Genomic DNA, 22,337 nt, shown 5'->3' with positions numbered 1-22,337 from the left:
TTGGCTCGTCGTGGGGCAGTGCGGTGGGTGAGGCTGAGCGGGTCGTGGGGAGCGTCAGGCCTCCCCAGCGGCGGCTCGGTGGTCGGGGCTGGAGACGAGATGAGGGCGTGGCTCGCTGTGGCCCCGCCCACACCCGGCTCTTGTCCTCCGGAAGCAGGTGACCCCTTACAGCAGCCTTCCCGTTTCACAGAGAAGGGCCGACCCGGGACCGTGGGCCAGCTGGATTCCGAACCTGGCCTGACAACAGGCTGTACTCCCAGAGGCTCTGCCCGCTGCTGCACGTGGAGGGGAGCCCAGACCAGCCCCCACGCCAAGGGCGAAGCCCTCCGCCCATCCCCACCCACCAGGGCAGGAGTCTGTGGGCAGGGGGCCTGGTCAGCCGGGGGTGCTGGGCCAAGGCTCCCAGGACCCGCACCCCGAATCTTCCCCAGGGCCTCTGGGGAGGAGGTCCCTGGGACGAGGTGCGTGTTCTGGAAGGAGAGTCTTGGGTTGGTGATGGCCCCAGGGATCTCCCGTGCTCTGGGCTGGGAGCAGGCTCCTCTCTGTGTCCCTGCCAAGGGCACCTGCCTGGGTGGGTGGGCAAGTCGGGACTGCCTTCCCTAGGAGGGACCTGGTGTGGAGCACGGAGGGGTCCCCAGCTCGCCTGAAGGTTGGGGCTGAGGATCCAGGGAAAGCACACAGGTGGCAGGCCCTGTGTGCACGGCTGGCGTGAAGAGGAAACAGCAAGGGATGCAGGGGTGGGAGGCTGGGCTGCGGGGCAGCTGGTGGGGGGAGAGGAGGTGGGGTGGCAGGGAGAGACCAAGGAGGAGCAAGGTGAGGTGGGAGGGGCAGGGGATCAGAAAGGGTGGCCGGGCTGACAGGCTGGGCCGACGCACGGGAGGCCGCAGCCAGTGCAGAAGACTCAGAAGTGACCTTCAACTTTAAACAGGAGAAGGCAGGCGAAAACCCCCATTTTGCGGGGAGGTGTTTTCAGGAATCACTCGGCCTTTGTCTTTTCACACACTGGCTCTGCGGGGCTGAATGGAGCCACTGCAGCAGGAGGACACATTCCCCCTGGGTTTGCTGAGCGGGTAGCAGGCTGAGGCCCCACGTGTGATGTCCAGGAGGGACTGAGGCTGGGTCTGCACGGGGCGTCCGCTCCCCGTTCCTGCACGGCTCCGCTCCGGTAAGAGAGAGGACGCCTCCTCACAGACCCGGAGGGTCAAGCACTCGCTGGGCGGGGAAGCTCTGGTGACTAGGAAGCGGCCCCCTCCACCCCCTGGCACGGCTGTGACTGCCCTTCCTCCTTTCTGCAGGCAAGGGATGGGGACGGATGGGGAGTTGGGCTGGATGCCTGAGCCTCCAGGTCGAGACCGTGGGAAGAGGAAGAAGAGACCCTCAGACCTTAGGGTCTGAACACAGCCTTTCCAGAGTCCTGTGTGCGACAGTGCCCACTGGAGGAAGTGCAGGGGCCGGTTCCTGAGGCCGCCGGCCCTCCACTGTCCAGCAACGGCCAGCCCTACCCGCGAGCACAACGGATCGGTTTCCATGAAGAAAAAGCAGTGAGACCCGTGATCACGTCAGGACCCAGACATCAACTGGGACAGAGAACGACAATTCATCGGCGCTGGCGGGCGGAGAACCACTTCACCTGCGCAGCATTTATGCCCCCAGCCTTTAACTGAATCTGACCGTGAGAAAACAGACGCACGCGGACCTTAAGAGAGGCAACCGGCCTATACTAAAATGCCAACGCTAAGACAGACGAAGGAAAGCGGCGGGTGGGGCTCTGTCTAGCTAAAGGACACAGTAGAGGCATGACAGCTGAGCACTGCAAGGGTCACAGAAACATTCTGAGGACACTGCACGGACCACCGGGAAATCTGGATGCGGACTGTGCTTCAGCTAATATTATGTTAAAGTTTAGGAATATGATAATGGTTTTGTGTGTGTGTGTGTGTGTGTGGCAGAACGTCATTCCTAGGAGGTACATGCCAAAGTATTCTGGGGACTGCAACTGATTTCCAATGTTTCAGAAACATGTGCGTGTGTCCATGTGCATGTGTGTGATGTGTGTGCACAGAGACAGAAAACGAGTGGGAGTGCAGGATAACAAAATGTGACACGTGTTAATCCAGGGGAATCTCAGCTAAGGGTTTATGGTGTCCACGACCTACTCTTTCAACCTGTCATTGGCAATGTTTCACGATTAAAGTTGAGGGGAAGGAGGCTCAGAAGGTAAGCACACGATGCCTGCGTTGCTCTGTCTGTCTTCCCTTAAGCGGGCCTCGTCTTTTCAAGTCCTATCATTAATGACTGATAAGTTATTCTTTTTTTGGTCACGCCGCGCGGCTTGTGGGATCTTGGTTCCCTGACCAGGGATGGATTCTGGGCCCTCGGCAGTGAAAGTGCAGAGTCCTAACCACTGGACCGCCAGGGAAGTCCCTAAGTTATTCTTTGCGGTGATGACAGTCACATTTCTTACTTTCACAAAGCAAGGCTTAGTGACACAGTGTGTTAACTCCTCTCTTACTGGGCCGCCACCTGCTCCTGAGGGAAGCCCGTCTGCTCCTGTGTGATTCCTGTGAGCTCACAGATGCTCATTTCGAAAATCAAACCGGGACGGCGCCACGCCAGGCGCGTTGCTATGTGACCACAGACCACACACACCAGCGCTCCTTTTCAGGGTTTATTTCATCTGCTAACATTCATCTTGACCTAGACAAAAACAATTAGATGATTATGACTTGCGTTTCCATCATCAACTCATTTTTTTGTATGAGTCACCAAAAGGTTTCTTCTCAACACTTTTTTTTTTTTTTTTTTAATAAGAAGCTATAAATAAATAAAGCTTTAAACGCTCCTGGGTTCAAGTTAAACTCTTCCAGTTCCCAAAACGTTCACAGACTCATTGCTTGGACAGTTCTCTCGTCCCTCACGCCTCCTCTGAGAGAGGACATCGAAGGCCTGGGGTGGTGGGAGCGGGGAGCTGTTCACTCACTGCATGTTTGCTTCTGTCCCTCAGCCCTGGGAAGAGCCCTGGGGAGGCCATCCCTTCCCTGGAGCCCCAGCCCGTGGTGTTGGAGGAGATGCTGCAGGCACAAGAAGCCTTTACCTCAAAGCAGGCGTCCTGAGCCGGCAGTGCTGGACGGGAGACCCAAGTGGCCGAGGGGCAGTGCCAGCTGGTGCTGTCACTGGTACCCCTGCCTGGATGCTGGCCGGAGCCAGGACCTCCTTCCAGATGCAGTGAAGAAACCGAGGAGACCGTGTGACTTGGGACAACGGGCCATGAGTTAAAACACTCCATTATGTACAAAACACATCCTGCACTCGGGCCACACCCTCAGGAGCGCACCTTGGGGAGGGCTGCTTGAGCCAGGGCGCTGGCCGGGTGCCCGGGGGGCTCACACACCACAGCTCTCCTCCCGGTGGGAGGCCACAGCAAGCCCCTAGCGTCGCGGGTGCTTGTGCAGGACCCCAGAGCTCTCGTGAACGTGTCCCGCCCTCCTCCCTGGAGCGCGCCCGCCCCACATGAGTACTGGCGCAGACCCCCATGCTGACCTTCACACCCCTTTAAAGGAGCTGCCTGAGCACTCACCTCCTCAGCATGATGTGTCCGCTCTCGGGGGCCTGTTGACTGCGCTGTCCTTGGACTGCAAGATGAAGTGGCCAGCGCAGGAAGCTGGCGGGCGGGGGGCGGGGAGGGGGCGGCTCAGGCCAGACAGGCAAAGACTAAAGCACCCTTCCGGTGCTCACGGCTCCCTCATTCCACAGGAGGGCAGCTAGGGTGGCCAAGGGGAACCTGGGGCAGGGAACCCTGGCAGGATCTGCCCATGAGGCTGCCGGGGGCCCGGGGCCCTCACCACCCTCGAGTCTGGCCTGCAGCTGCCGGGCACGTGTGCTTCCTCTCCTGGGGAGACGGGGTGCCCATCCACCGTGGGCGTGGGGCTCACATTCAGCTCCCCAGAACCAGGTCTCGGGCCTCATGTCGTGGGGGGCGGGGCGCACGTCCAGAGGCGACGCTGGCCTGGCCTCCCGGAGCACAGGAGGGATGGGCGTGGGGCAAGCGTCTACAGTGGACTGAACATGGCTTCTCCAATCTGCAGGGCTGCGGGGAACAGGCCTGACCAGCTGGTAGGGGCAAGGGCGCAGGAAAATGCGGGGAGAGCCCGGGGTCGGGGGGCTGTGTATCTGGGTATTAGGGGAGCCACCCAGAGCTGTTTCTTCCAATCCTGGAGGAGAATCTGAAAGCCCGAGTACCCTTTCCTGGCTGTCCCGAACCACCGTGGCCCCAAAGTATGGCTCGTGGGCAGTGGCTGTGGTCTGCAGAGTTCCAGCCAACGGAGGCTTGACTGAACTTTATACACGGGGCTGTGGGGGGAATGGGTCTAAGTCCCACATAAATGTACAAGTCATGGGCTTGGGGCTGGGGGCAGCCCACTGACAAAGCCCAGAGGGTCAGAAAGGACAATGCAGGGGGAGAGCTCTTGATTTCTGTCCCCCTTCCTGTCTGAGCTGGTCTGGCTGGGAGGTCTGCCTGGACACAGGTGGAAGCATCCTCACCTATGGCCTTCCTACTCCTGGGATGACCTCTGCCCATGCAAGGGGGCAGTGCAGCATGGGGACCATCTCCCCACAGCGCCCCTTGCTCTGGGGACTGAGGAAAACGGGGTGGGGGACCCCAAGTGATGTGCTTTGATCTCTTGACCCGAAGCATGAAGCCACACTGTGGGTTTTGACCTTGGGCTAGAGAGGGGAGTGGGCTTCCCAGGGGCTGGACTAGAGTCTTCTTGGCTTTAGATGGGGTGGGCCCTGACCCTGAAGATGGGTGAGCTGGGAACTCCATTCCTGAGGCTACCTCAGAGGGCTGCCGTGTCTCCACGCAGGCCTTGGGGCCAGGGGTTCCCTGGAGGCTGAGCTACCTGCAGGGGGGAGTGGGGGGGGAGCGGGCGTGTGCCTGGTGGGCGTGACCACACACCCGGCCTGGCAGGTCCGCCTTCCACTGCATTGGATTTTTCTAGTCTTCAAACCTGTGGCTGTTGTGACCAGGAGGACGGGAGAACGGGGACGTACCTGCTCCCAGTCCTGCAGGCCTGGCTGGGGGGTCCTCCAAGCACCCTTCCCTCTGACCCAGTGGGTTCCCACGTTGATTTCTCAGAGCCCCGGCCTGGGAGGGTGGGAAGAACCGACCCACCAGGCCCACCCCTTCCCCTCCCTCAGCCGTCCGTCCGTCTTCTGGCAAGCGGACGGGGGTCCTCTTCCCAAGGAGTTCTGGGGGCCGAGTGTGTTGGTCAGTCTGCCTGGTCCCACCTGCCCCCACCGGCCGCCACTACCACTTCTCGATGATGTGGCTCATGTAGTCCTCGGTGGGCACGCGGCCGGGCTCCTCGGCGTCCCCCCGCGGCGGTGCCTCCTTGGCCCGGTGCAGCAGGCGCTCCTCGCGGCTCCGGAGGCGCTGCTGCCGGCGTTCCAGCTGCCGCCTGTACTGGTAGCGCTGCTGGAAGAGGTCCCTGGCGTAGTCGTAGAGCTGCACGTCCAGGTCGTTGAGCTCCTCGATGCGCCGGATGGTGTCCTCGCCCACCTCCACGCCGCCCGCCCGCGTGCTGTTGTACTGCATGAAGGGACGGATGAACTTGAGGTTGAACGTCCGCTCGAACAGGTACTGCGTCTTGCGCTGGAACTCGGTCAGGCCGAAGAAGGCCATGCCCCGCAGGTTCTTCTTGGCGCTGTCCAGCAGCAGCTGGGCCCGCTTGCCCTCGGGGATGAAGGACAGGTTGTAGCAGCCCACCAGGCTCAGGTCGGCCAGCATGCGCACCTGGCGGTTGCTGGCCAGGTTGTAGGGGCAGTCCATGAACTCCTGCAGCGTGCAGCCCGACCAGTCCGTGCCCTCGTAGCAGGGCGGCAGCTCCTCGGGCGTGGGCGTGCGCCCGTCGCACATGTGCAGCGATGTCTTCCACGTGGCCCCCCGCTGCACGTGCCGCCACTCGCTCAGGTAGCGGGACACGGGGTCTCGCAGCAGGGTGATGTAGTAGAACTTCCTGCAACGAGACGGGGAGCGGGGGGGGAGGTGAGGCCGGGGCGTCAGGCAGGGGTGGGGCATGTAGGGACCACTGAGGGGTGAAGGAGCGGGGAGGCTGCAGCCCTGAGTCGGATGGTTCTGCTCAGCGCCTACGCTATGGGAACCCCAGGGAGTGGCTTCACCTCTGAGATTAGCCATCACATCTCAGGTCTCCAAAGGGCCACTGCTGAATGAGAAACCCGGGTGTGAGATGTGATGTAACCCGCAAAGGTCTCAGGCCACCACCACAATAACGAGCGTGACCGCTGCAGTGTCCTGCAGGGCCCAGCCCTGGTGCCCTCCTGAACCCTGGCCCAGGGTCTCCTCTGGGGCCTTCCCCCGAGCCCCAGGCGTGCCCTCCTGCCTCGCACCTTGGGAGGGGCAACCTGACTTTGCCCTGCAGGGCATGGAGGAGAGTGGCCCCAGGGTCCACACTACCTGGTACCAGACGTTTAGAGAGCTGTCACAGTGGCAGGCTTGGTGCAGCCCAAGGGGCCACTGAAAAGTCACTCACAGTCCCAGGCTGCACGGCAGGTCTGGGCCAGGGCCTCCCACTGGGCCCACTCCACCCCAGGCTCCTGCAGAGCTCCAGTGGGGGAGGGGCACCAGGAGACCACCCAGCCCCCGGGGTGAGCCGTAACTCATAATTTTTATCGTCTCCCAGGAACTGTTCCAACCCCCAAGGAGTTGGGCACCAATGCCACCTCCCCACGCTGTGGGTAAGGGGCATCCGTCCGTACCATGGGAGAGCTGACTCAAGGAGGGCTGTGCCCCCTTCTCCTCACTCCCTCGGGGTGAGAGGCAGCCGGGGTGATTCAGGTCCCTGCAGGGTGTGCTGTGATGATCGGCCCCAGTGCCAGGAACTGTGACGGGCCTGGTGGGTGTGGGTCGCCCCAGGGCGGGGTTGCGGCTCTTCTCGGAGCCCCACCTCCAGGGCTGGCAGAGCAGCTGCCTGTGCAGGTGGGGCAGGTCCCAGGCCAAGGGGAACCAGGGCCTGGGGCGAGCAGCCTAGAGTGTCCTCGGAAGTGGGCAGCAGGGGCCCACTGGGTCCCCACACACCACTCCTGGGGGGGTCCATCCCCCCTCCCCCGGCCCCTGCCTGATGGCAACATGGAAGCTGCCCCCACACTGCCCCCTCCTCACCGAGGCCCAACAAGAGCAGCCCTCGCACTGCCCTCTGGGAAGCCACGGGGGCACAAGACACGTCGCAGGGTCTGGCAGTGCCCTGATCTGACCGCATCTCCCGGGGGCAAGGGGGCCCTGGGGTGCGGGCATGATAACTAGCAAGGGCGAAGGTGACGGGGTACCACCGGGGGTCACCCCAGCCTTAGGGGGGCACATTCAGAAAACCGCAGGAATGGCAGACAGTGGGAGAAGGCCTGGGCAGAGGGCACCCAGGGGGCTGGGGGAGGGAGTCCGCAGGGAGGAGACGGCAGGATGGGCATCCTGACTCCTGAGCCCTCCGCGAAGCCTGGGCTCTCCCGTCTGTGCCTCGGGCCCCCGTCAGCTCTCACGCGCCCTGCCCCAGCCCAGGTGCTGACAGCGCGCTCCTGGCCTCTGCAGGCGGTCATGTCCCAGCCCCTGGGGTGGGGTGGGGGTGGCTGGCAGCCCCGATGTGACCCCCTCCCCCAGCTCCTGTGGAATGTGCCCTGGTGGCTCTGGCTGCCCCTGGGAGAAGAACAAAGGCCCACCTGTGCCCTCCCAGCTCCTCTCTGACCACTGGGACCGCCCCACCCCCCGCTTGCTGGCTCCCAAGAAGACACCCCAGGGCCTTTGCACGAACTCTGTCCTCCCTCTATTTCATCAGCTGACTCTGACTCATACCCTAGACCTCAGCCAGAACTACTTCCCAGGGAAGCCTCGTCCTGCAGACACGGCTCCCTCTTGGGCTTCTGTCACAGTGGTAACTTTCCACTGACCTCTCAGCTCACCCTGCGGTAGGGAGGGGGCGGCGGGGAGCTGGTTCCTGTGTGTGCGCTGAGCAGGGCCGTGGTGCCTCTCTGGGGACAAGACTGGGAGGGGCCAGATGGTCCAAGACAGAAGGTGCCTCGGGGCAGGGCCCTCACACAGCACCTTCAGCCCCCGGTGGAGGAAGTCAAGCCTTGAGAGGTTAGGCAGCTACCTGGAGGCCCCCAGTGGCTTCAGCACTGGGGTAGGGCGGGAGGCCAGGCCCCTCTCTGCAGACCCTGGTTAGGTGGACTGGCACGGGTGACAGAGACCTTCAACACAGCCAGGACGAGGAGGTCAGTTCATCCCAGGGCCAGCCTTCTAGAGACCTAGTATATGACATTTATAAATCCTGACCACGACAACTGCTTCTGAAGAGGCCACAACAGACAGGCAGACACAGAGATACACCTAGAAACGCACGTGGACACAGTGCTGCGTGCAGGCTGCTGGCACACACCGTGTCCACTGCTGAGCCCAGCTGGTCCCTTGTCCCGTCCTCGGCCCTCCCCACCCCGTGTGCACACGGGCAGGCCAGCGTGGTAGATTCTCCTGGACACAGAAAACCAGAGTATGACGTGTCAGCAGACAAAGATTTGTCTACGTGGTCCCACCGAAGCCACTCGGGGTTCAACCTGGTTGCAAGGTGACCTCTGATGGCAAGAACTCACGGTGCACAGCGGGGCACCAGCGCCGGCCCCAGCGTCTGTGTCCCCACAGGCCTCTGCAGTCACGTAGGCCTGGAGCCCTGCGTCAGCACTTGTCACCGCCCACCACGAGGGCAGGCTTGGAGAAGCCCAGCTGCCCCCCAGACCCTCACGGATCTCAATGCACCCTTGAGAGGGGGACGGGGCCGCTAGCCCTCCTGCGGCGTGCCGGAGCCAGAGCCGACTGAGCCCCCTGGGCCCCTGGGCTCACGCTGACCCCCGCGGCTCCCCTGTGCACCACATGGGCGCTGAATGGGACGGCCTTGCTCATTGCTGCGTCCCTGGGTGCTGGCCTGGCTGGACAGGAGCAGGGGCTCGCCCGTGGTGACCGGGGCGGTGGTGTTCGGATGGGCCGTGCTGAGCCTTCTCTGTTCAGGACGTTGCCAGGCCCTGGGCCCCCGATTCTGTCCTCCCAACACGGCCTGTGGAGACTAAGGGTCCAGGCAGACCCTAGACCCTGTGTGAGGGGCCAGCGGCCCCCGGTCACTGCCCAGCCCCAGCCCCGCTCCTGCCTGGACGGCACGGGAGCCCCTGTGGGTGCGCACCCCTGACCTTGGGTGGCCTCCTTAGGAGCGCATGCGCCTGACCCCCAGCTCCGCTTGCTGGTCCACCCTGGCCCTTGCCTGCTCCGCTGTCCTGACACAGCAGGCACCCGTGGCCACAGGCCTGTGCCCCGGCCACCCTCTGTTCAGCACGCCTGCTCCCGTCTCACTCGCTCTGCGCCCCCCTTGCCCGTTAGGCACATCAGCAGACAGGGCAGCTTTCCTGGCCACTGAAGGGGGAGCGAGGGCACTGACTGAAAGTGAGCAGAGGGCAGGTGTGGCGGGGGCAGAAGACCCCCCAGACGACCGACTGTCCACGTCCAGGCAGCTCCCTGCCCAGGACGAAACCAGATGTGTGTTCTCTGGAGGCGCTCATGGCTCAGAGACACGAAGAACTGGGCAGGGGGCCAAACGATGGCCGGCACGCTCATGGGGGACCCAGCTTCTGCCCCAGCCTCACCCCAGAGCAAACTGCAGGGTTTCTGCCCCAGAGCGAAGTTCCCCCTGCACTCACATCTGGGGTCCCCCACAAACAGGGGGCCTTCTGCCTCTCACCCTCCAGCAGGATCTGCCCATCCAGGCCGTCCAACTGCTAACCAACAAGGGTCCCAGAAGGACAGAGAGGACATAGCGGAGGAGATAATGAAAGAAACAATGAGAAGTCAAGCACTTAATTCATTTCGAGCGAAACGGCTCGCCCACTGCCCAGCAAATGAACATGGAGACCAGACCCAAGATTACAGAGATGACGCATGAAGCACGTGGACAGAAAACCAGAACACGTAACGAGTGGGACTCAACTTCTCTATGGAACACCATATGCTAAGAATCAATGGAGCGATGGCTTCAAAATGCTGACGGGAAATAGACCAACTGTATCTCATACCCAGCCAAGCTTCACACCCGTGAAGGCTTGGGAAATTTATTTTCTGTGAATCCTGCTCTAGGAAGATACTGGAGTAGGTATCTCATATAGTAGATGAGAAAAAAAAAAAAAAAGTGTGGGACACAGAAGCTTGAACCCAGGAGAGATCCCAGATGTCCACTGGGCATCCCGCTGGGTCTGTCAGGAGAAGAGGGACGGGGCTTCCAGAAAGAGGGGCCCAGACAGATGACCTGACAAAACACATCACTGGTGGAAAAAAAAAAGCGAACGGTAGGTACATGGCAGATCTTTGGAATCACCTGGAAAAAAAGGAGTCTATGAAGATGGAAGACAAAGCAAGTAAAAAGTAGGGCTGGGCTTCCCTGGTAGCGCAGTGGTTGAGAGTCCGCCTGCCGATGCAGGGGACGCGGGTTCGTGCCCCGGTCCGGGAAGGTCCCACATGCCGCGGAGCGGCTGGGCCCGTGAGCCACGGCCGCTGAGCCTGCGCGTCCGGAGCCCGTGCGCCGCAATGGGAGAGGCCACAGCAGTGAGAGGCCTGCGTACCGCAAAAAACAAAAAAAGAAAAAAAAAAGAAAAAAAAAAGGAGGGCAATCGTTAATTCTAGGAAAAACAAAAAGTTACATTAAAAAAAATGAAGTATGTTACTAGGCTCAGAAGAAAACAATGGTTTTAGAGACATCATGATATAAACAGTGGTAAGTGATTGAATAAAAACTTGAGCTTTAACTCTCCTTGGAGAATGGGTGGGGTGTGGAGAAGGATAAGGGCAAAAGAACACTTCATCTATCAAAACAGAAAGTACACAGATAACATTTAAATCAATGAAACAAGAAATATCACTATACATAACTCAGAAACATGGAAGCCAATACATGAAGACTACCAAAAAAGAGGTGCAAGAGGTCCTTTGGGGAAGCTGGAAAGGAAAAGTAGATCTGTTGGTTTTTATCGTAAACCGCTTGGAGCTATTTGTCTTTAAGCATGTGTGAATTCTTGTAACTAAAAACACTAAAACAATGTGGAAACTGGCTTAAAAAGAAACATATGGAGAGACGCTCCCCTTCATTAGTCATCGAGGGAACAGCACACTCCGCCACAACGTGATACCCACTGGAGCAGCAAAACAAAGTGGGGCAAGGCCAACTTCTGACAAATGCTTACCGGGTCAGCTGTTGTGAAGCGACTTCACGCGTAGGCGGAAGGCGCACACCCACTCACCCCGTGACCCTCACACTCACCACGCCCCCACGAGTCCTCTCCTAGGCACACATCATGGGGAGGCCTCGCCCGTGCGCCCTGGGAGATGTGGACACGACAGTCCACAGTGCTCTGCTGGCGACAGCCCCAAACATCCGCCGCAGAGGCATGCGTACACAAACGGGGTACATTCTTCCAACAGAACACTGCCCAGCAACAGACAGGAACAAACGACAGCTACTCACGGCAACTCGGGTGAATGTGATGAATAAGATGTTGCAGAAAGAATGCAGATAAGAATATGTAACAGAGTGCAACGATATGGTTGATCAAGTTTCTAAAAATAAAACCCAAGAAAATGCTCTTTAGTGATACGTACATACGTACTGAAAACAGTGGAAAGAGAAAGGTGATGAGGGGATACGCAGGAGCCCTCCAGTCAGAGCTTAGCCTTGGTGTCTCGGGGGGGTGGTGGCGGGGGAGGCAGGGAACGCGCTAGCCCGTGGTGGCGTCCGTGGCACTGATCACGCCCTCGTGCTTAAGGCAGGAGCGAGGGTGCAGGCGTGCATCCTTGGGCTTCATTCCCTATGTACGTTCACGCAACTTCTTTTGTATTTCCCAAACACTGTGTGATAAGGAAAGCGGTTTTCAAACCAAGGTTTTCCAGGGCGGCCTGCGAGGCCCCTGCTGGCCTTGCAGGTGGACCAGCATTCTTGCCAAACCTGGAGCCTCAGTTCCTCAAAGCGTCTGGTGTCCCCTCCCACCTCTGTGCCAGCCAATTCCAGGTGTCTGCAGCCCTTTCCCTACCCCTGACCCCTTCCTACATGCTAATGTGAGTAGGGAGTGGCTCCACGGGGCAGGGGAGGACCCCTTGGGAGCATCACCTCTGGGGACTGTGAGGGTGGCCAGTCTTCTGGGTCAGTCGGGGCCGCCTGTGGCTTGTGAACTAACCACATGATGCTGAGCCAGCTGCTCCTGCCTCCGGGAAGGAACCACAGCTCCTCCGGAGCTGGAGCTCCCAGCTGATGGCCGGCTTCCCATCCAGGAGGGCCTTGGGGTGCAAACAGTGCACCCCACCCCCTGGGGCTCCCCTTTCCTGCTGCCAATCCAAAGGCGGGAGACCAGGGACCCTGTTTAGTCACTTGGCAGGCAAATTATTCTCTGTCAGGGTGGGAGGCTTCTGGCACCTTCTGCAAGCACAGCCCTAACCCACATCTTGGCCTAAGTGGGAGCCCACTGTACCCCAGCTTCCAGGGCAGGTCTCCGTGGAGCAGGGCTGCCTGCTACGTCCCAGGACAGACCCAGGGAGCGGCGCAGAGCACGCCCCAGCCCAGACCGTCCTGCCTGTGAGTCGGGGGCAGGATTCACAGCGCTGTCACCCTAGCGGGGCACACACTGGGACCGGAGGGATGACAAGGAAGCCCTGCTCACACCTCTTCCTCTGAAGCTTCCACCACTGGCTGCTCGCCACCATCTAGCCAGCCAGCCGGCACCCCACACGGTCCACTGCTGGCGGCAGGACGTGGCATGAGGTCGTCCCTCTGCAGCTGTGTGCAAGGTCATTCGGGCCGCCACCACGCTCCATCCCTCTCCCCAGGGTCTTCACCCCACCCTCTCACCCCAATGGGGGCAAGCTCTTGGAAGGCAGGCCTATGTACTGGGGACACCGCAGTGCCCTGCTCAGCGCGGAGACAGTCCATGGCATCCAGGGCCCATTGCCCCGCGGTGGGCTGGGTGGTGGCCACGGGAGTGTGTTCAGTGCCCAGGCTCGGCCGAGGGTGCACGTGCGGCCTGTGCACAGGGAGGGGGCCTCACGCTCAGTACCTCTGCCTTCAGCACCCAAGCTGCCCACGGAACCCACTGGGTTGGGGGCTGTCCCCCAGGAAGTGGGCGGAGCCACAGTGGGAACGGCTGCAGCTGGGTGGGCGGAAACGGGGTGAGGAAGGAGGTGGAAGTCTGTGGCCCTGCCCTGGCACTCCATGGACGCACAGCAAAGGACATAAACCAGCAATGCCCCCAGGGCCCTGACAACGGCACCAGTGCCCACTGCCAACAGGCTTGTGACGTACCGGGCAGAGCCCGGGACCCAGGCACTGCTCCCCTTTCACAGAGGATAAGCCCAGGCTCAGAGGCGGGCAGGGCTCTTAGAGCGCTCTGGGCTGCGTGGGGTGGAACCAACAAGGGCAGCAGGAGGTGGTGAATGGCACCGCTCACCAACGGGGCAGGTCAGGAAGGCTTCTCAGAGACGGTGGGGACACAGCCCTTCGTGACCTGAGAAGGGGGCAGTGCAGGCTTGAGGTGCAGGCGGGGCCGGACAGAGAAGGGTCTTGTTCATTTATAGGAAAACAAGCTCGGATGGGAAGTGGAACAGAGTGCAAATTCACGTGGATTCAAAGACAGAACATAGGACTTCAAAGAAACTTCATGTCGTGGAACGATTCTAGCCTGCCCGGTCTACCACTGCTCCCAAGAGCCCACACGTGAACCGACCGCGTCACGCTTCCTTGCATTTAATTATGCTGTTTGATGCTGTCTGCGACCTGGGCTGTTCTGACGTTTTTGTGTGCCCTGGTTCGGTGCATCCCACCATCATGTACCTCCTAGTGAACAAGGAATGTGTTTTGTTCTTGGGTGCAAACACTGCTGTCAGGGAGCGGCCAGCTCTGAAGTTTTAAGAGTCTGAGTTCTCACGGGACCAGCAGCCAGGAAGCCCTGCTTTATTGATGACAAACACTCAGACGGCCTCTGGGAAGATTCTGCAAGGTGCAGCTTTGCACTCCTTCCTTGGAAGGTGACAGCTGCGAGGTGGCTGAGTGGCAGGGGCTGGGGGGCCTGCCCTGCCGCAGGGCTGGGATCAGGGAGAGGGCCCTTCTCGCTGGCCTCAGAAGCCCCTCCCCCTCCTGCCCGCTGTTGTGGGCATCGGGCAAGTCGGAGCCCACAGTCCCGACTGGGAGGCCCGCTCTGTAGCCTGCATACTTTATCAATGATGGGGAAACCTGGCTCGCAGAGATGGGTGGCTGATGCAAGGCTCGGAAGCAGAAACGGCCCCTCCCCTCCCTCGGGTCACACCCATGGCTGGAGGAGCTTCCCTCTTCTGCCCCAAACCCCGCTCCTGGCCCTCCTCCTGGGAGCCGGGAGAGCCGGGGTGGGTGCACAATTCTGTGGCTGGGAGAGGGGCTGGATCAGCAATTACGCTTCCAGAAGGAGTCTGCTCTAAAGAGAAGGGCTGAGATGTGGCAAGTCTGCTGCAGGATGCTGGTGGCATGCCGGCCATTACAGGAGACACGGACGCAGAAGTCAGTGGCAGACACACACGGCAGACGGTCCTGCAGCCAAGGGCGCAGGTGCTCACGAGGCTGCTGGTGCACAGAAGGGCCTGTGCCTACCTGTGCGGAGACAGAAGGCATTATTAAGTGGCTCTCAGAAGAGCGAAACTATGGATTTTCCCCAACATTTTATTATGAAAAACTCAAACTCAAAGAAAAGTTGAAAGTTCAGTGAACACTCATATGCCCAAATGGGTGACTTTAACATTTTTGGGGATTTCCCGGGTGGTCCAGTGGTTAAGAATCCAACTTCCAATGCAGGGGACGTGGGTTCGATCCCTGGTCAGGGAACTAAGATCCCACATGCCGCGGGGCAACTAAGCCCATGCACCACAACCACTGAGCCCATACGCCACAACTAGGGAGCCTGTGTGCCGCAACTTCTGAGCCTGTGCGCCACAACTAGAGAGCCCACATGCCGCAACTACTGAGCCCACGTGCCACAACTAGAGAAGCCTGTGCGCCGCAACAAAGACCCAGTGCGGCCAAAAAAAAAACACAACAGAAAAACAAAAAACTCCATTTTCTTCTTTATATGCTCTATTGCCTGCAGTGAGCACACGTCATTTACGTAACTGAAATCAAGTAATAAAGGTTATAAAACATCCCTGTTGCTTGGGGTGCAAAGAGGCCATCAGAAACAGCCAGCTTTGCAAGCTCTGTGCTCACGTGTCCTCCGTGATAGGATGCCAGCTGCCCGCTCCGCTCCGGGCTGGGGGCTCCAAGGGCAGGGCTTTTGTGAACAAGGTTCTAACTCAAGGAACAAACTCAGACCCTGAAACGAAGGTGGATTTTTCTACCAGTGCTGGCAGAGCTGCAGCTCCCTAATTGCGGGTGAGGACACTGTTATTTAGCATTAGAATTACAACCTTTTTTTTTTTAAAGAAATACTGTTGTATTACTTCCAGATATACAGTCACTGAAAAAAAATTAATGCCATAGGGGGATTGGCTTCACTGCCACTTTCTCCCCCAGGACGAGCTTTGGGGTCCCAGAGCAGCAAGGGAAACTCTGTGAGGGGTACCTGAGGCCCCCTCTACCCCAGCTCTGTACTGTGGTCTCCCAGGGACCAGGAGTCCCTTCATGAGGACAGAGGCCACACTGTGAAGCCAGTATCCAGATGGTTAATTTTCAAAAAAACCATACTCTGAGAGGTCTCCGGAACTTCAGAGGGAGGACCCTGGGGAGAATTGCCATGGGGCCTGCTCAGGGGTGCAGGAGCCGCCCAAAGCTTTGCTCTGATGACCGTCCCACCCCAGGGCCTGGGGAGCATCCCGGGGTGGGGGTGCCGGCTTGCTTACCAAGGTCTGGGTCCCCCTCCCAGCAGGAAGATGACACCCTTCGGGAGGTCATGGCGTGCACCACCTTGGTCATTAGGTCACTGAGTTGGGCCCTCGTCAGCACTGTGTGCTGCTCACCTAGGCCAGGTGCCCCCCAGAGCCCACGGCTGAGTGAGCAGCGTGGGCCCATGTGAGGGGGGCCCGCTGGGAGGAGAGGCGGGCCCTGCTCTGAGCGGCATGGCTGGGGAGCTGGACCATCCCCGGCAGCACAAGAGTGAACCAGCTGATGGAACGGACAGTCTCTACTGGCTCTGGCCAGCACTCACCTCCCTGCACCAAAGCACGGCGCCCCTCCCGGGTACCTGCAGGGAAAACCCAGATCAGCAAGTGCTGAGCTGGCAGTGCGGGCTGGGGAGCCCCTCTCCAGATGCAGGTAGGAGACGCTGGCCTCAGGCCTTTCTTCCTGGGCAACGTGTCCGCAGAGCGGCTATGAACTCATAGCTGTTATTTTTGTCGATTAACTGACTCTGTTTCCCAAAATACCTGGCTTGGGAGAGCAGCCCCGCGGCATCAGTGGTCAGGTGCTGTGCGCACACAGGCGGGCCAGTCCTCCCAGAGCCCCTGCGCCCCAGACAGGCAGAGCCTAAAGCGGACACGGTCCTTGGCAGGACCAGAATGGAAGCTCTGGGGCTGGCGCAGGCCCCTCGCTGGTCGTCCCAGCTGGATGGGTGGCGAGGAGAATGCCGGCCCAAGGCCACCTGGGCACGGGAGCCCTGTCGTCCTTCCCCAGCAGGCTGGGGCCCAGCTGGCCTCACAGCTCTGCTCCCTGCCCTGCCCACCTCCAACAAGGTGGGAAGGCCCTCCTTGGCTCACCCAGGGAGTTGAATTCTTACGGACAGCGGGGAGAGAGTCCGGCTACTGGGAGTGGCGCTCACGTGGGCCCCCAGGTGGCTCCACAGGTTTACGAAACAGCATGGAAATCCCTGAGGAGAAAGAAGCCCAGGAAGTGTCTCATAGCCCGGTGTGGCTGTGTGACTAAGCTCGGCCATCAGGATGTCCTTAGAGACAGCTCCCCCCACACCGTTCTCCTGTTGGCTACAGCACGCATGTGACTGCAGAGGGCCAGCAGTCGTCTTGGACCGTGAAGCAGAAGCCTTGCTTTCTGGGGAGGGTAGGGCCAGAGAAAGAGCCTGGGTTCCTGGAGCTTCCTGCGGCTGCACCACCTGCCTGGCCTGCCTACGCTGGGCTCCTTTTCAAAGAGAGAGGAATCAACTGCTACCCTACTCCATCTACTCCGGACCAATGCACGAGGACCCAGGCACGATCAGCGGTGAGTCCAGCCAGGTCTGGGGCGAGGCATTCATTCAGTGAACCCTTGAGGCTTTACCCTGGTCATCCTGGACACTGCCAGACACCCTACAGGAAGAAAATATTCCCATTTTGCACATAAGGAAACTGAGGTCCAGAAAGGTTACACAGCAAACCTGGCCACAGAGCTGGCTGGTGGCAGTGCTGGGATTGGAGCTCAGGCCCCCGGAGCCTGTAACCGCCTGGGGAGAACCGGTCACCTGCTGAGCCACAGGCCCCAGAAGGCACATGAACACATCACCTGGCAACGCTGGCCCTGGCCACCTGCTGATCACTTGCCAAACAGCAGTCAGGAGAGCTGGTATTTTTAACTAAACTATGGACTCAATTTACGATCCATTTCCTTTAAAGTACAGTGAGTTAATTAAGAGTCAGAGCGGTCTGAATAAAGAAAAAACACATCCAGACCTGCAGGGAGGACGGACCAGCCCCGAGGAGAACCACTTTACCCAGAAGCTGTGACCGTCTTCCTGATGGCCGCCCCGGGAGGGGAAGAGCCAAAGTCCTGGGCTTTGCCCGGCCCTGGACTTGGGCACCTTGGCTGTGGGATGCGGGGCGGGCCTCCCAGACAGGTTCTCCTCTGGTTCCAGCCCCACTCCAGCCCTGCCTCCTGCTGGCTGATGACACTAATGCAGACGCAGAGCTTGGGGGAGGGCTTGACTCTCACGGGGCCCCGTGTCCCTGCCAGGGCAGGAGCGGCAGGGCTGAGAGCCGGGCTGCCGTGAGCCCGCACTGAGCCCAATGCCTCCACGGCCCTGCCCCTATGCCCTTGCCCCCCACCCCAGGGGGAAGCCCATGTCCCCAGAAGCTCCCACCTGAAGGAGGAAGGCCCGGCTGGAGGCCCAAGCCTGCTGGGGGCGTACGGGCCATGTGGGCCCCCAGCTCCAGATGCAGGCCTTTCTGACCACCTGCTTCCAGGGCCTCTGGGATTCTGCGCCTGGAGGGATGGACACGGCTCGCAGGGGAGTGCTGGCCTGGCCCTCGCACGCAGTGCGCCCACTGCCCCCAGGGCTGGTCTGTACAAGTCGTAGGGAGGGGGCCGTCAGAGTTGCGTGGAGGTGCCAGGACCCAAAAAGGGAGTGGGTGAGGGTGAGGGGGCTGTCTGACCCCGGGCTGCGGGGCCTGGGGATGGGACCTTCACGGCAAGGCCCCTCCCCAGGCATCCTCCACGCGCACATCTCCTGCCAGGCTAAATCCTGCCTGGAGGCTCACACGCTGTCTCCCTACCCACGTGGGTGCCCTGGCTGCCAATTACTGCCTAGTGCTGGCTCAGAGGGGCACTGCTGGGAGCTGAGAGCCCGCCTCCCTTCCCTGGGCCAGCAGGGACACATGGGCGCTCTGTCCCAGTAAGGGGACAGTAGGGCGAGAGCTGTCCCTGTGATATGAGGCATCCTCGCAGAGGGGGCGGGTCAAGCGTCAGACTCTGCCGCACCCCCCCCACCCCGTCCCCACCTCCATGCCGGCCCCTCGGAGCCGGTTACTGCCTCCTGTGCCTCCCAGGCTCCTGCAAGGATCGGGTGAAAGGGAATGTGTCAAGCAGCCTTGCGGGCTAGGCGATCCACAAAGGTGAGGAACTCGCAGCCCGGGGAGGTACAGAGGTGGGGAGCTGGGGGACCACATCCCTCTGCGTCCGGGATCGGCACCCTGCCTGGGACCCCACGGCCCCCTCCCGTGGGACTTATCCTTTCCTCCGTCACAGGAGCGCGTGCTGTGTATGGGACCGGTGCAGCCCTGCCCTCCTGCAGCATCTGAAGGACTGGACCTGTGACCGTGAGACACCCAGATGAACAAGTGCCAAGAGGGTCAGGGTCAGACAGGGCCTCTAAGTGTGACCTCTAACCTCAGCTCCGAAGGAGGAGGCCCAGCAGAGGGCAGGGGTGGGGGTGGGGCAGCACTCCTGCAGAGGAGAGGCCCAGGCCAGGCCGGGGGCAGGCACACCACGGCACAGACCAGCTCATCTAAGTGCACAGGTTGGTGAGAAGCAGAAAGGAGGTCTTGGTTTCAACGAGGAAAGGACGTCATCAAACCGTGGGAAAAAGGAAATTCCCGTCCTTGTTTCAAAATTCCAAGTGGCTGAAAAAATCCCTATGAAGGAAGCCGAGCGTTCTGAGTTCAGGCTTCGGAAGCACCTCTGCAGTCGGCTTCCCCCTCCCCGACAGCACCTAGAGCTCCGTGGGCGGATGAAAAGCTTCCCTTTTCTACACAACGTTAGCACAATGTCAGGGCAGCAGAGCAGGCTACCTCAGCCCCTGGCTCCGCGGCCCAGAGAACCCGAGGCACTGCCGATCGGGTGGGGGACGGCAAGGGGGTCCCCAAGGCAGGAGGGCCCCCCGAGTGCATTCCAGGGGCTGCAGCCCCTGCCTCCCCCTCAAGGCAAGGACCCCACGTCTGCAAGAAGCTTGAGCTTGTCCTCCCCAGCCCCCTGACCTCTGTGATCCCACTGGACCCTCACGAGGCCCCCAGGACAGCCACGGTGTGACTTAACCACCAGGCCAACACACACTGGGGGGAGCTGTGTGCACCGAAGGGAGGAAGGGCCCAAAGCCAGAGCTGGGCACCACGAGGGGCAGAGCTGGTGGCCGCAGGTGTGGCCGCAGGCTGGTCCCGCCTGGGCCTCCAGCCAGGCCCCTAGCACGTCTGCCCTCCTGGCTCCAGCCTGTGTGCCGGTCACTCTCCATTCCTGACCAGGGGTGATCGCCCTGCAAGAACCTCTCAGTGGACACGTCCAGCAGTGGGGGCTCGGGTGCCCCGCCCACGAAGGTGCAGGTGAGGCCTCCTTCCCAGATGCACACAGGGACAGAGCGTACTGTGCCTGGCAACGGCGCACAGACCCACGACAGGCCTCCCACAGCACTGATGCCGGGCCCCTGACCACCCCTCCTGGCAGGTGACCAGAAAGGCTGCGGCTGCGCGGGGTTCTGGGAGCCCTGCCCAGGGTCGGGGCCACAGGAGGATATACTGGCAATGTCCTCCCAGCTGAGGTAAGGCTTACGCCCCACCTACCCAAGCACGGGCCTTTCCAGAGACGTCCCCTCCAATGAGCAAAGGATGGCTTTCTGGGAGCTTGTCTGCCGTTCCCAAACTCTGAGGTGTGGCCTCAGCCTCGGACTGTCGACCGAGTGTCACAAGCGGTGCTCCTCCAGGCTGTCCGAAGGCCGTGGGGAGCCTCCCTCCGCCCCCCAACTCCACCAGGCTCCCGTCTGGGCTCCCGGGCGGTGCTCCAGCTAAGGGGGCACTGCTTGGGAGGTGACCCAGCCCGGCACTTGCGGGGCCCCGCGGGGCTGCCGTTCACATCTCGTGCCTGCCCCCCTGGTGCTTTCTGGCTTTCGACACCGGCGGGGAGGCTTCCCTTCCATCTGAACACGCACGCCCCCGCCCTGGGGAGGAGGGAAGGTGACCGAGCCCTGCTCCGTCCCCGGGTGGGGACGTGCGCTCACCGACTGGGCCCGAGACCTGCCTCCAGAGCCTTCATCTCACTCGTTCTGCCCGCAGGCCTCTGCTGGCGCTTGTCCCCCTCGTCCTCCCAGCCTGTAACCGCCGAGTGTGGCCCCGGGCACACAGCACGCACGCCCGGCTCCCCCTGCCCCGGCCGTAGCCTCTGGGTCTCTGTGCCAGGGACACATCCTACGGCAGTCAAGACCCAGCACAGAAGGCCCACGCGGTGGGGCACAGCTCAGTGGACACGGCCCCCGCCAGGTGACAAACAGTTCAGGGCCTAAAACGAGCTCAGGGAACTCGAAACCTACGCCCGGTGACTCCACGGCGACAGGGACAGCCCTTCTGGGGACTCTGCACGACACAGGAACACACGTACGTACGCGTGATGAGCAAACGCACCACATCAAAGCTCACGTTACAGCTTGACGCCAGCTCTGGAAAACACAGAAACTGGGCCCAGGGGAAAGACGGGGCAGAAACACAACACACGCCAAACGTGGAGGGGGCTCGTCCCCGGGCCTGGAGCTCTGGGCAACTTTTTCTTCCGCTTTCAGTTTTTTGTATTTTTCCAATTTCATACAACCAAGCCTGTAATTACAAAACAAACAGATTAAAGGCCTTCTGTGTACCTGATCTAACCTGATTTTCTCACTAGAGGTTCGGAGTCAGAGGCCTGGGAGGCCCTGGGCCTCCCCCGTGGCTGTGCAGACGTCTCCAAAGCCACGAGACCACCAGTCATCCGCCTGTTTGGGGGTCAGGAGGGCCGGAGCTGGTCTGGGGACCACTGGGGGCATCCGTGGCACCCCCTCCAGGCTCAGCCTGCTGACCCCACGGCTGGGGGCTGGCTTCACGCCCCACAACACGCCTGCTCCCACGAGCGAACCCCTGCGAATCCTTCCCTCTCGCGCGGCCGCACGGAGCCTGTGAACGGAGAGGAGGGGGCTGGCACGTGCCCCCCGCCCCGCGCACACACGTCCTCCCACACAAGCAGAGTCGGCCAGGGGATGATGGCCTCACAAGCTCTTTGAACAGGAACTGTTTTTCCCCAGACACAGAAATCCAGGGCCAAAGCGGCACGCCCCAGACAGGAGCCGCGTCATGCCCAGGCGGACTGCTTTCTCCTGGCCTGTGGGCCCTGCGCTCCCGGAGGGGCAACCATCCCGTGAGCTGGGAGGGCAGTCACCTCGGCAATGACCCTTGGTCCTGGGGGCCAGAGAAAGGACCTTTCCAGAACCAGGAACCGCCAGGCCGCCTCAGGGGCGCCTCCACCATGTGCTTCTGTGGCTGGCGGTGGGGCGTAGCTGGCACACACTTGCTTTACTCCTGCGACCTCTGGGGCGGGCACCGCTGTCAGATGCCCTCTGCAGATGGGCAAACTTCCGCCGCTGAAGTTCCCCAGTTATCAGGGGCGTCCACCCCCGGTGCGTGTGTCTGCCGCTGACTGACCCCAGACACAGGGTCTCCAGGAGCTGGGGCAGGACGCACCGGGAACGGGGCTCCCTACCTGCCACGAGCTCGGCCACTTAGCTGCTGTGTGGCCCTGATGGGTAACCCAAGGAATGTCTCTGCATCTGTTTCCTCACCACATGATACAGACACCATGCCCCCC

General features: G+C 60.9%; 1 protein-coding gene across 8 annotated transcripts in view; it reads right to left on the bottom strand.

The window, feature by feature from the left end:
* Nucleotides 1–2,654: 2,654 nt before the first annotated feature.
* The window catches only part of HS6ST1 (heparan sulfate 6-O-sulfotransferase 1), a 42,813-nt gene continuing 23,130 nt past the window's right edge, over nt 2,655–22,337 (bottom strand). Inside the window, exons 2-4 of one of the 8 annotated variants that reach the window (XR_003427859.1) lie at nt 5,290–6,017; nt 3,578–3,661; nt 2,655–3,251 (exon numbers count right to left, since the gene is read on the bottom strand). Coding sequence is in view for 2 of the 8 variants with exons in the window: in XM_027082490.1 (XP_026938291.1) it covers nt 5,309–6,017 (709 nt within the window). In the remaining 6 variants the exon portion in view is untranslated. Of the gene's footprint in view, nt 6,018–22,337 lie in introns of all 8 variants that reach the window. The other 7 variants (XR_003427860.1, XR_003427856.1, XR_003427857.1 and 4 more) reach the window with 7 other exon arrangements.

Source organism: Aethalodelphis obliquidens, unplaced genomic scaffold, assembly GCF_003676395.1.
Source record: "Aethalodelphis obliquidens isolate GAN/ISIS:26980383/991018 unplaced genomic scaffold, ASM367639v1 scaffold47, whole genome shotgun sequence".
Classification (NCBI taxonomy): Eukaryota; Metazoa; Chordata; class Mammalia; order Artiodactyla; family Delphinidae; genus Aethalodelphis; species Aethalodelphis obliquidens.
This window is presented reverse-complemented; position numbering and strand designations above follow the sequence as displayed.